The sequence below is a fragment of the Theropithecus gelada genome, chromosome 12, assembly GCF_003255815.1.
Source record: "Theropithecus gelada isolate Dixy chromosome 12, Tgel_1.0, whole genome shotgun sequence".
Lineage (NCBI taxonomy): Eukaryota > Metazoa > Chordata > Mammalia > Primates > Cercopithecidae > Theropithecus > Theropithecus gelada.
In genome coordinates this window covers 8,785,601-8,800,392 of record NC_037680.1, presented here as the reverse complement: position 1 = coordinate 8,800,392, position 14,792 = coordinate 8,785,601, and the positions used below count along the sequence as shown (strand labels likewise).

General features: G+C 32.7%; 1 protein-coding gene across 12 annotated transcripts in view; it reads left to right on the top strand.

The window, feature by feature from the left end:
* DPP10 (dipeptidyl peptidase like 10) overlaps nucleotides 1-14,792 on the top strand; it is a 1,402,014-nt gene that overhangs the window by 882,246 nt on the left and 504,976 nt on the right. For 11 of the 12 annotated variants that reach the window (XM_025405135.1, XM_025405131.1, XM_025405141.1 and 8 more), the window contains one exon: nucleotides 11,267-11,362. The exons of the other annotated variant lie outside the window; for it this stretch is intronic. In XM_025405135.1, coding sequence (XP_025260920.1) covers nucleotides 11,267-11,362 — 96 coding nt within the window. The remainder of the gene's footprint in view (nucleotides 1-11,266; nucleotides 11,363-14,792) is intronic. 12 annotated transcript variants of the gene reach the window in all.

The following is a 14,792-nucleotide window of genomic DNA, read 5'->3' as shown; positions in this document are numbered from 1 at the left end:
ATGAAAGGGTGCCTGGAGTTTTATCAACCATTGCTTTTGCATCACAAGTGAAATTTTCAACCCGTTGATAAGGACAATAATGTTTTTGGGTTATTATGAATACAGTTTTGACTTCTGTGACACCTGTCTTCCTGAAATCCACAACCATACACTGGAAACGTCTGGTGTATGGTAATAAAGACATGGAATAAAAATTTGGTCATGGTAATGTGATAGAAGCAAGCAGCATGTGTGAAAGAGGAACTTAAATTTATGACTTTATAGAGCCGCCATACCACTTTAGGGTAAAAGGATGACATCATTTCAGGGTGTATGTGTGCACACATGTGTATGTATCACAGTGTGTAAGTGTTCTTTACTTCTTCTAACATGGAAAACCTTCATACATTTCTCATATTTAGATGCTTTACTCATATTCAGGAGATGTTAATTTGAAAACGGTCTTGGAAAGAGAGTTGAGAATGATTAGCATTTTGAATGATTGACTAATTTGGCTAATTAAAACTACGAGTAAATCCTAAAGCTCTTGACTTACGTACTCAAGGGATGATAAGTTTGAGGTAAAATTTAATAATAGTCCTTCAGAACTGAAAAGTACATTTCTTATTTGATGAGCACTTTGAGTCGCTGCTGAAAATGAAAGAGCTAGTATAAAATATACCAGAAATTAGAGAATCCTAAGAGATGCAAGCTAGTGTGCAGCTCATCATGTGTGTTTGTATGTGTTTTGTGTGTGTGCAAGTGTGTATGTGTAGTGCTTCAAATAAAATTCTGTACAAAGAACCATACATGCCAAAGCAGCACCGTTCTGGTTGAAGAGGTCTAATCACATAACCTCTGTCCTTCCCTTATCTCTTCTCTGTCCTGAAAGAGTTCACTAGAGTCCTTAGAACCCTGTTGGATATAGTGTGGTTTAGTCCAACCCTTTGTCTTTGCAAATGCAAAAAATGATGCATAAATAAATGGAATGATCTAACTAAGGAGATACCTGCTAGTGAAGGGTTGAACTAGGACTAAAATATGACCTTCTAACTCTGGTCACTGTTTTTGAAGCATCATTGCTTATCCCCTTTTGAGAATACAGAAGCAGAGGTTAGATTTATTACAGTGTGCTGGGCACTGCAGGGAAGGTGAAGGCATTGTACGAGGTAAACTTCTTGCAGTTTATGCTTTTGTTTTATGTGTTCAGTATGAATTTCCTAAATATTATTTCTATATTTGTTGAGAAAAGAGCAGAGTTTGGTGAGAAAAAAGAAAGAAGCAGATAATAAATAATCTTTTATTTGTCAACTGTCCTCCTCATTCTATTTAATATAGGCACAGTTTGGTCTTAATTTCTTACCCCATGTTGAATTTTAAAAATGTATTTATAATTAAAATATGATTTTCTGTACAAAAGTCCCATTTTGGAAATATACTCAGATAGGAAAGAACGTTCATTGGATGATTATCTGACCCAGGAAAGAAATTAAGTTAAGGAGTATGTATTATTAGGCTTTGTAAGATACAGAGATAATCTGAGTCAAAAGTAGTTCTAATTAGTAGAATTGATCAGGAATTGACCAGATTCTTTTTTTTTTTTTTTTCCCAAGAAACCTAGCTATTGCTACATCAAGAGAGTCAAAAGAGTAAGAAAAGGCAAAAGAAAGAGATATAGAAGGAAATCCCTCATATGCCAGGAAGAACAAAGGTGATTTCCTGGGACTGTAAAACAGATGTAGTGTGACTGACTTTTCCTTTTTGACTTTTGCTTGAATGGATGAATTACATTTCACAATACTAAGTGAGAGCTATTTGGTTTTCTTCATTAAAGAGCTTGAATTATATATTATTATTTTTCCGATTCATATTTTGAAACTTATAAAGTCAGCGTAGTTAAATACACTTCTGAAAAGAGACTTCTGGGTGAATTTTACATTTTACTATATTTTTCCTGTAACTATAAAGAAGCAACTTCATATTGTGTTTCTAAAGGTAAATCTGAGAATATATGTAGAAACATTTTGGCTGAAGAGAACAACTATGAAAGACACATATTTCGAGAGAATGAAAAACATTTTTTGTGTGTCTGAAAGTGAACAATGTGAAGGTGTTTTATGTGACCCTATACATTTTGCATTTTAATAATAATAAAGACAATGGCTGAAATTAAATGATCTAAGTAATTTGCTTAGTTATTTCTGTATGTCTTCTTTTATGTAAAACACAAAACAAAACATAACCCAAAAAATCTATGCAAAATATACCAGAATGTATCTTTTTATTTTTTTTCTGTTCCACTACTCTATTAGTTCATTTTCACGCTGCTGATAAAGATATACCTGATACTGGGGAATTTACAAAAGAAAGAGGTTTATTGGACTTACAGTTCTACATGGCTGGAGAGGCCTCACAATCATGGTGGAAGACAAGGAAGAGAAAGTCACACCTTACGGGGATGGCAGGAGGCAAAAAGAAAGCTTGTGCAGGGAAACTCCCATTTTTAAAACCATCAGATCTCATGAGACTCATTCAGTATCATGAGAACAGTGCAGGAAAGACCCACCCCCATATTTCAATCATCTCCCACTGGGTTCCTCTCATGACACATGGGAATTGTGGGAGTTACAATTCAAAATGAGATTTGGGTAGGGACATAGCCAAAGCATATTAACTACTATACAAATTAACTATTGAAATTAATTTTTTAAATTTACCTTAAAAATTGTAAATTTCTTAAGTAGAAAAGAAGAAACTGTTGTTCATTTTCTAGGTGATAAATTAGGAAACATTAAAAACCAAGTTTGTGATCTTATCCTGATCTCAAATGACATAAATTTAGACAATATTTCATCTGCTGCCTAAAATTTCAGCATCATAGGGAAAGAAAAGAAGGGATATTTTTAAAAGAAGATAAGAATAGAATTTATATTTCAGATGTTAAGTACTAAAACAACATCTTAGGATCTGCTGACAAGTTAGAGAATGTACAAATCAACAGCCGATATGTTCAAAAATCTAGAATTTAATATTGACTATTGTGATTTGCATTCTATAGTTTCATCTGGCTGTGCAAGGAGGGGTAAAGTGATGTTTTTTCAATGAGCTATTCAATAATGTTTAAAATGGAAATGCACTAGAAGACTATCCCATATGACAGGGAAAATGAAGAAAATGATTAAGAATAAATATTTAAACTACCGCTCTGGGAATGGAGGTGGTGGTACTGGGAAAACCCAGCTAAGGGAGATTCATGTGAGTAGAAAGGAAAATGGCTTATTCTTCTTGTGGGAAATTTTAAATAACTACTTGATTAGATTTTTCTTTCTATTTCTGTTTTAATAGGAAATTATTTTGAATCGGATTTAAATTAAAGAAATATTTCTGAACCTCTGATATCAAGAATAAACTAGATAAAACTAACACAATTATTTTTAGCAAAGAGGAACCAAGAACTTAAAGTCATAAATTAGCTTTTCTTCAGTTGAATGCTGAAGAACTTTCTTTTTTTTCCTCTAAGATTATGCAGCCAACTCATTTCAAAAGGCCATTTAAAAGGAAGATTGGATTTTTGGAAGAAAGAACAGAAATACCCATAGCAGTCTATGATCTTAAATGACCAAATAGAGCAGAGAAAAGAACATAGCGTGAATTATTCAATTTCAGTTCTGTTGCCACATTCATATTGTCAAAGCTGAACATTTTACTTAAGATTCTATATTACCTTGTAACTATTTAACCATTAAGGATTCTGCTTCCAGGTCTCTAAATACTTGTGAATTGTTAAACCATGCATTTATTTGGATTTTTGTGTCACTATTCATAATTATAGTATCTGATAGGGTTGACAAATATTTACACTTTTAATAGCAACTATTAACATATATTAGGTTTTCAGACTTTCATACCTGTATATTCTCTCTCTCTCTCTCTCTCTATATATATATATATAATTGTGCCTTAAGTTTTGTTATAGAATCACTAGAGATGAGGTATGTTCTCAAATACCTTGCTAGTAAAGAGAACAGCCTATAAGAGGTGAATATTAAATTTTAGCAATATTTTCTTTACATTAGGGACTAAGTATTGATTTTAGAATTTCTTTCTCTAAAGATTAATAAGAAAGGAGCTTTATATGAAAGAACGTCTCTTAAAATGATTTACAGTCTAATACTTTTCTTCTGAACCGCCTTCTCATTGCTCAGTGTGAGCGATTGAGATGAATGATTGACATCCAGATTTCTCTGTTTCTTAGGTAAAAATAAAGAGAAAATTATTTAAATGTATCAAATAGCAAGATTTCTCTAGGTGATTCTCCCTGGGTCTGATTCTAACATAAATTAAGTTCTTGCTAAATTAGGTTGCAATGTGAGTAATAAATGTTTGCTGATGACTGAGTCCTGTTGCAACTATAAATTGCCTGTAACAACGCGCAGAGGGTAAGCTTGGAATGTAAGTCGTATTGCAGACAATTGTCTTGAAGAAAGAAAAAAAAATCCTACATTTTTATGAATGCTGTGACATTTGTCTCTTTGAGAAAAGAGATTATACTAATATTACCTTCCTGGGCAAGTTGAGGCAGAATGGGATGCTAATAAGGTCCAGAGGGGCTTACACTAAGGAGTTGGATTTCAGCTGGAAGAAAGGTTCTTGTGACTAAAAGGCAATAAGAATATTCTTAAAATATTTTTATAAGATTGTATATTGTCTTGTGAAAAGATGCTATTAATACATTATTAAAGAGAAAAGCAAAGAAAACTTATTTTTGGGAGACAGTATAGTTTAATGAAGAAAACCTAAAGTCAGAGAAATGCAGGTTCAAGTTTCAGCTCTGCCACTTACTAGTTATGTGGTCTTTGTTGACATTGCTGAGCCTGTTTCTCTGTGAAATGAGGATACTAATACCCAGTAGGGTTTGGGGGACAGAGAGGATTGGTTGCAAAGGATGAGCAACCCAAATGATTATGATGAGATGGGGGGAAGCCTGCTCATAAAAAAAAAAAGGGGTGGGATAGAGGTTAGCCTTGGAGGCTATTAAAAGAGAAGCTTAATTATTCATTATATATGTGAGGAAAGAGTCTTTATTCTAGGAATGAAAAATTCAAGAGACTTCAGGGTAGGCAGCTAAGGAAAATTTAAGGAAAGCAACAAAGAAGCAACACAGAAGAAGAAAAAAACAAAGAAATGAATAAAGTATATAGTATTCTCAGTGTTCAATAAAGTCAAATGAATTCATTCTTAAATTACATAATCTCTCTTTATTATTGTTTAAACAGAAGATTTATTTACAAGTGTTTGAATTACTCTGAAGGGCTGGTTTTAGAATAAGTTCCAGGGGCAATTGGAGTTTAAAAAATATTATTAAAATTATTGAATGATTCCATAACACAGAAAATAAATACAACTTCAAAAATATTTGATAAATGTGTTAATGTGCTAAGTGATCAATATAATACAGAATAGAAAACAAAGGACTGTGTAATTTTATTTATTAACAGATGTAAATATTTAAATAAAAGTTTAACATATTAATGTAATAGTATAAAAATAAGAATTAAACATGGTTAGATTTTGTTACAGACATATAGGGTGGTTGTAAACAGGATATTTTATTTATGTAATTTTTATATCAATGTATTAAAGGAAAAAATATGTTTGTATAAGAGTCTGGAAAGAAATAATGATTATTTCATAATGGAAAAAAGACAGGAAATGTCACTGACACTATGATCATTCAGCATTGTTTTGTGTTTTCTTAAATTAAATTTTTTTAGTTTTAGGGATTAGGTCTCACTCTCTTGCCCAGGCTGGAGTGCACTGGCGCAGTGACACAGTCATAGCTCACTTTAACCTTGAACTAACTCCTAAACTCAACTGATCCTCCTGCCTCAGCCTCCCAAGCAGCTGGGATTATAGACATGAGCCACCTTGCCCAGCTCAATATCATTTTTCACATTCAAGCTAATGAAATAATTCACTAGAATTAAACAAATGCTTTTCAAAAACAAAGTTGGAACAATTAGTCATCCATAGACACAAAACAAAATAAACCAGCAAACAAACAAAACTTCACATTAAGCCTCATGCCGTGTGCAAACATATACAAAAAGCAACTCAAAATAGAACAGGGACTAATATGTGAAATATAAAACTATAACATTTCTTAGGAAAAAGCCATAGGAGAAAGTTTCAAGACCAGGAAATAGGCGAAACATTGTTAGACTTGACAAAAAAAGCATGTTTCATAAAAGGAAAAATTGATTACCTGGACCTCACAAATATTGATACCTTTTTCTCCACAAAACATTTTCTAAAGAGGGTGAAAAGACAAGTTACAGACTGGAGGGAAATATTTGAAATTCACGTATCTGACAAAGGATTTGTATTTAGAATAGACGAAGAACTCTTCAAATGCAGCAGTTAAACAAACACACCAACAAAATAATTCAGTTAGAAAATAGACGAATGATATGAACAGATATTTCACTGAAGACTGTATGGGGATCATAAATAAACACATTAAATGATGTTCAACCTCATTAGCTATTAGAGAAATGCAAATTAAACCACAAGGGGATATCACTACATGTATATATAAGAATAGTCATTTTTTAAAATGACATCAAATGCTGCCAAGGATGCAGAGAAACTAGATCATTTATACATTGCTAGTGAGAATGTAAAATGATATAACTATGGTAAAAAAGAATATGGAATTTTTAAATAAAACTGTAATGTGTTTACATTTGACTCAGCAACTTCATATTTGGGCATTTCTCTTGGACAAAAGAAAATTTATGTTTGTACAAAAATCTATAAACAAATGTTTTTAGTAACTTTATTTATAATATCCCCAAACCAGAAATAGCAATAACTCAAATGTTCTTCAATGAATGAAGAGTTAAAGAATGGTATATCAGTACCCTGGAATATTACTCAGCCATCAAAAGGAATAGATTATTGATACACTCAACAACTTGAATGGATCTCAAGGGAATTATTCTGAGTGATAAAAGTCAATCCAAAAGCTTAGGTATGGTATGATTCTGATTATATAGCATTCTTAAAATTACAGAATTTTAAAGATGGAGGACAGAGTAGTGGTTGATTGCCAAGGGATTGGGTTGGGGGGACTATTAATAAAAGGGTAGCACAAGAATTCCTAGCAATGGAACTGTTCTTGACTTTGGTGCTGGTCACATGTGATGCAGTTGCATCGAACTAAACACACAAGAATGCACGTGAATAAATGAATCCATGTAAAACTGGGGAAATTGAGTAAGGTTGATGGAGTATATCAATATCAGTTTCTTTTCATGATATTATTATGCAGGATGTTACTTGTCATTGAGAGAAACTGAATGAAGGGTACACAGAATTTCTCTGTAATATTTCTTGCAACTTCCTATGAATCTTCAATTACCTGGGAAGCAAATGCATACATAGTATAATTAGTTGCTTAAACTTTGAAAAATAAATAAAAAAATAATATTTTTACAGATGCTATAATATGTAGAAAATAAAAATTCATAATTGAAATATTTAAGAAAATGTGATATGGTGTAATCATTAACCTTATGGGTATAAAAATCATTTAGAATGAGAATGGGAAATATTCTGTTCACAATAACAAACTATATATACTTTGCACTAAATTCAATTGGAAGGGTAAATGACTTACATGAAAAATCAAAGATAAAATAGTATTAATGTACATAAAATGAGGATGGAATATTTCTGAATGAAAAGCCTTATTGTGAAATGTTTAAAATTTTTCAGTTTACACTGTTGTGTGTAAGTATATAATATATATAGTGTTATTTAAATAAAATTTCTATTTGAATGAGTTGTAATATGATTTTAAAGCTCACATGAAAGATGCCATGTTTGAAAATTACCAAAATATTATTTTAAAATGTGTTTGAAAATAAGATTATTTGATGTGGTGGACTTACAGCCTTTTCTTAAATTAACATCTTCCTAAAAATGTAAATGAAATATGTGGAACTCATTAGGAAGAAACTAAATATTTTTAGAAGACAAACAGATGCATACATATAAAAGATATTTATATACAATACAGTTAATATTTTAAATTTAATAGATAAGGATCATTTATTTAATAGTTTGTGTTAGCATAGTCTCTCTCACTGAAACGAGCACATGCCTACCTCCCACCTTTACCTATGTAAATTTATTGTATCAAATAAGTCAATGTTTATCAAATTTAGATGGTAAAAAATATAATTCTCTAAAAATTGAAGGGATCTGATTAGACAAATAATGGTAAATTTATGTGATGGGGAAATTTAAAAATTTTGAAATTTATGTCAAACCTTGGTTTTATTGAGATACTTCATAGAATAAATACATTTCTGAAACCCTAATAAAATTAGCTCATCTGATTAAAATCCCATACTTTTATGATGGAAGCTGAATTCTGGATTTTATCTCAAATGTTCTTCCTCCTTCTCCTGCCCCTAGTATTCCCTTCCTCTGCCTTTTGAAACCTGTAGTACCCAGGGTTTTTTGTTTAAATTTTTTTTTTTTTTTGCTAATATATTATTTTTCAGAGAAATTTTATATTCACAGCAAAATTGAGTGAAAGGTACAGGAAAGGAATTTCCCATATTCTCTTCCCCCGACCCCCCTGTGCCTGATATATGCATAGCTTCCCCCATTATCAACATCCCCCGCCCCCAGAGTGGCACATTTGCTATCACTGATGAACCTATATTGCCACATCATTATCACCCAAAGTCGGTTTGGATTCACTCTCCAGGGTTGTGTTCTATGGGTTTGGACAAGTAAATAAGGACATTTATCTACTATTGTAGAATCATGTGGAATAACTTCACCACCCTAAAAATTCTCTCTGTTCACCTGCTCATTCCTTACCTCGCAATTCCTAGCAACCACTGATATTTTTACTATCTCTATATTTTTGCTTTTTCAAAATGTCATGTAGTTGAAATTATACACTGTGTAGCCTTTTCTTGTTGGCTTCTTTCACTTCATAATATGTGTTTAAGTTTCCTCCATATCTTTTCATGGCTTGATAGCTCTTTTTTTTTTTTTTTTTTTTTTTTTTTTTTTTTAGCACAGAATAATAGCCAATTTATCTAGTTTATTTAGCCATTCACCTAATGAAGGACATCTTGGTTGCTTTCAAATTTTGGCGATGGTTTAAAAAGCTGCTATAAACGTCTGTGTGTAGATTTTTCTGTGTTAATACGTTTTTAAGTCCTTTTGGGTAAATACCAAGGAGCATGATTACTGGATGGTATGAAAATAATTTGTTTAGTTTTATAAGAAAATGCCAGATTATTTTCCAAAGTGACTGTACCATTTTGCATTCTTACCCAGGAATTAGTGAGAGTTGGTCATTTTATATTTAAGTGAGGCCTTCTCTGATTTTTTCGTGAGACATTTCCTTTTTCCAAACTCATTTAGCAGTCTCTATCCTTATACTGACATCTATTGTGTGTGTGTGTGTGTGTGTGTCTGTATGTGTGTATGTATGTGTGTGTGTGTGTATATATATATACATGTATGTATACATGTATATATATACATGTATATATATGTGTATATATATACGTATATATATGAATATATATGTGTATATATATACAAATATATATATACACATGTGTGTATATATATATATAAAATTTGCTTTTTGAGGCAAAGTCTCACCCTGTCTCTCAGGCTGGAGTATAGTGGTGCAGTGGTATGATCTCAGCTCACTGCAACCTCTGCCTCCTGGATTCAAGCAATTCTCCCACCTCAGCCTCCCAAGTAGCTGGACCTCAGATGTGCACCACCACGCCAGGCTAATTTTTTGTTTTATATAATTTGGTTGAGACGGAGTTTCACCATGTTGGCTAGGCTGGTCTCGAACTCCTGACCTCAAGTGATCCACCTGCCTTGGACCCCCAAAGTGCTGGGATTACAGGCATGACCCACTGCGCCCGGCCTGACATCTGTTATATCTTTTGTTAAGCGTGTGCAAACCCCTCAGGACAGGACAGAAATATGTCTCCTTTCCTTTACAATACTTCACTGTTGCCTTGAAATTGTTTGAATGAAACTAGAAAATTTGTGAATGAATTAAGAAATTCTGGTGTTTCAGACTGCCAGGCAAATGATCAAGTATTTATCATCACCTAACAGCATTTCATTTTGCAAATCTCTATACAATCACAATGTCTTATGCTAAGATTATAATCAAACAATACTCACTATTGTTACTATAATATTTTTTTCAAATTTTTCTTGGCAGTTATTTTATGGGTTAAATACATGATTGATTTATGTGAAAAGGAATTGCATTTGAAGTTATTGACTCTTTGCCCCAGCTTTTCAGCTGGAAAAAAGCAAAGCTCTTGCTGTAATAAGTGCTGAACCTTTTAAAAATAAAATCTAATGAGGTTAGTATATATCCTTGACATTTTATTTTCAACCGAAGTGAAGGTCATAGCTGAAAAGTCGCAAAGATGAATTTATACAGCAAATAAACAATGCTATTATTTTGCAAAGAAAATGCAATATTCCTGTCTATAGCCTCTTGCATGTAAAAGGGTGTTTGTGATGCCTGATTTTAGTATTCAAGCCCTGTTATCTTTTCATTTCTTATATTTTGTAATGTAGAAAGAGTAATAAACCTAACTTATCTATTAAAGAGTAGTATAAAATGTGTGTGTTACCATTAATATTCTAGTATTTTATTATTTGAACTTTACATTTAAGTCAAATCTACTTTGTATTTGTTGGGTACTAATTCTTTGGTGGAAGTAGGTAATTATTCTATTTCCTTGGTGAACTTCTTTCTGACTTCAGAGTTTAGTCATACATGTTTAAGTCCCTCAAGTCTACCGTCTTTGGTTTTTACAACAAAACTGCACATTTCCAATGAAACAATATGTCAACATGAGTTTGGAAAATAAACGGCTGAATTATAGTTAAATGGTAGAAAATCTGCCTTTTGGGGTACAATGTACAACAGGAATTCTTAACTGCTTTCGTATTATATTACTAATACATAACATGGGATTGCTCTATCAAATTTGCACCAGATCAAGACAATTTTAATAGTAAAAATAGTTTCATTTATTTAAAAAGTCATCAACAAAGTTCTAATGCCAAAAAACATGTCAAAATTGTCACTTTATATTGTTATCTAGTTAATATATTTTTTAGAGCAAATATTCCAAATGTTGTAATTTGTTCCTTTTAAAAAACAAGCATAAGATAGGTATCTAATTTAGAATTTCCTTTATTTTAGATGAACTCACAAATTCGTCAGAAACCAGATTGTCTTTAGAAGACCTCTTTAGGAAAGACTTTGTGCTTCACGATCCAGAGGCTCGATGGATCAATGGTAAGTGTCTCTTTTCAAACATTGTATTCATTTTGAGTTCTGTATAATTAAAATTTTTAAAAATGATATTTGTAAGCTGAGCACAGTGGCTCTTGCCTGGAATCCCAGCACTTTGGGAGGCCAAGGCAGGAGAATCGCTTGAACCTGGGAGGCAGATATTGCAGTGACCCAAGATCGCACCACTGCACTCCAGCCTGGGTGACAGAGTGAGATTCCATCTTAAAAAAAAAAAAAAAAAGATATATGTAGTTAATATTTTAATTGAAAGTATACTGCAAAAATTACATGGGTATTGTTTAAATTAAAACCTTGGTTCTTGTGAGAGAAAATCAGTTCGTAAGATAGGGCGTCAATAAATTATTTGACAAACATTGGGTTGACAGTTTTGTGTCTGCTGCTCTCATGATCATTAGTTATATGACTTTAAGGATATATTACATCTCTAGCACATCCCTAGATAATTTTTCTTAGTTTGGCAGTGCACATTTTGGGAGCTAGTACATAGAAATGTTAAGTGCTTCAAATTTGACAATATGATTGGTTTTTGTTTTTCTCTGTGGCTTTTCTTTTTAAGCTTAAGTGTTACGAACTAGTGAGACTCTATGCAAAGTTGAAATGACTTGAAAATATATGGTACTTTGTTTCTTTTCTGGCCTGGCAAATGGGACTCCTTAGGTTCTCTTAAGTCAATCTCTGACATAAAAATAAGAAAATAACACCACTGAGTGGCTTAATGGGCTTCGCTTTGTCTTTATGGAAGATAATAAGGGCATAATGTGTTGGTGAAAAGAAAATCAGTTTTTAATCCTTTGAATATGTTAATTTGCCCAACCATACTAATCATTGTGGTTGGATCGCTGTTAATCTTTCCCCTTCACTTTATTTGGGCATAATATCTTTGCTTATTTGCAAGGCATAGAGTGTAATATTTGTATAATAGATGAAAGGAGACTTGCCCTTGTATCTAATAAAGATCGTCATATTTACAGTCCATTCCTTCTTCTCTCTTACTCTAATTAAGTGTATTTATGCTGGTGAATTAAGCCTTAATTTATGGGAGCTATAAAAAGAATGTAATTTAACCCATGAGGGCAAAGGCCAAATCGCATGTGTTTACTTGACACTGATATGTCTCCTGGAGATCTGTAGACACTCGAGATCTGTGTTTTGAATAAATGAATGAATGATTTTAATTGATATGCAGTCTCATTTTCACATGAACTGAAATTTTAATTGAAATCAGTTGGAAGATAAATGTGTATTGTGGTAATGATATTACGTGTAAAGAACACAAGGTAGCATTTTTCTTAACAAATCTGTATATATTATTTTGAATTGTTTATAAATTTGAGGCTAGACATATTTTTGCTTTGCACTATGATTATTTCACATGTACACTATAATGAATGCTGTGGCTAAAGAAGGCTAATAAAAAAGATGTATTATCACCAAACATTGTCCAAATATGCAAACCTGTCAAAAATAATTCTTCTAATGTGTGATTATAATTATGCCAATCACCTGTTTATTCTGTAGCAAATATTTTCTATTGAGAGAAATGACAAAATGGAAGTTGCTAGAATTTTTTTTAACAATAGTATTACGAGTTGTTAGATTTGAAATGCTGAATAATCTTGTTTTATTCACCATGTTTTTGGACAAATTATAGAAATTTTGTGGTCTTTGACTTTGGAAAGCATGAAAAATTACGGGTCTCATCTCCCTTCTCAGGTTAGCTTGGACTATTTAGAGGCATTTACTCCTGTGTATAGCTGACACTGTGATATTGAAGCTCCAAAGGACAGGACAGATATTTAAGTGGTGAACTGCATGCTAAATTAAGCCATATTTCAATATCTAGGACACAGATTCTACTCTTATACTTCATAGGTTACCAAAATAATATATTTGGAGTTTATCGTTTTTCAAGTAATTTCTTTATTAATCATTGATTAAATTTGATCCTGAGAAGGCATCCTGGGACAAAGCTGCAGGGTTATTAAAATGTTCTAAGTGATACCTAAATATGTAATTTTCATAAAGAGTTTGCCAAAAAGACATCTCTTTAAATTGCAATAAACAGAACATGAGCTCTGAAAGCATGCAGTTTTTATAAACACCATCGAAGGAACTTCTCAGTGTCTGTAGATTGTGTGCACTGAGTTACTTTTTAAGTACAGGAGTGGATTTGTGCTTTTATCCAACCCAGATCTTTCTGGCAAGTACTAGATACTTGGCCTATTTACATATTCTTCACATAGCCTGGAAATTCAATGGGAAATATATGAGTAGGATGTGTAACCTTGGCCTCGTTATCAACAATTATATCTAAATGTAACATGTGAGCTTTTTCTTTATTCTCAAGTGATGTCTCAACTGGTTTTCTTAGTACATAAGTCACTTGAAAGAGTTCAAGCTAAGCTTATTTGGAAGCATCATTCAATTCTTGGAGGTCATCACGGAAATGTTTAATGCATTATTGGTCAAGGGGAAGGAGGGAGTCTAGACGGCCCTGACATGTATAGGTTATAGTGAGGCGATGCCATTCGTTATGCTGGTCTCAAAAATATGTATCTGAGAACATCACTGAAGCCTCGGATGTGTGCCACTGTTCATGGTTAGCTTAACAATGGCCTTACCCCAAGTCTGCTCATATCTTTGAAATCTACATTTTTATAGCATCTTTATTCTAGCGAGGTCACCTTGAAATTTGAAAATCCATCTTATTTGAAATTATTCATCTATCCACACACATTTGATAATCAGTTGATCACCAAAGAAAGATCTAACATTGAGTGCCTTCTATTGAGGCTCTGTGATCGATGCTTTATGTACATATTTCATAGGACTGCATATGACATTAAAGTTAACCCCAGAAAACTGAGACTTAACTCAGAAACTTATCCAAACACACACCTAATAAAAGGCAGAGGCTGCTTTAATCATTATGCTAAAGTATAAAACTTGACCTCTTTCATTGTTTCGCTCTGATGTGTCATCCTCATATCTAACATATTTATCAAGTGCCTCCCTGACAGTCTCATTTTAACAGACCTCATTGCTGTTGTAGGGTGGAAAGGTATAATAGCCTTCCTCACCCATCATAAAGGTCACAGCTAACACTGCTGTAACGAAAGACCAGTTAAGAAGAGAAAAGCATAACAAACTTATTTAATCAAAGTTTTATGTCACTTGGAAGACTTTAGAAATGAAGAATCAAAGGCCTAGGGAAAACTGTCCATTTGTATGCTTAGGTTAAATAAAGCATGGACAGTGTATTGAAGTGTGACTGGACAAAAAGGTTATCCTCTAATGATAATAAAATGAGGGAGAAACCCAGCAAGTCTTACCTGTTCAGGTCTTTCTTGGCCTCCCTGTGTAGCATTTCATCCTCCCAGATATAAGGCAGAACTCCCCTGGAAAGACGGTC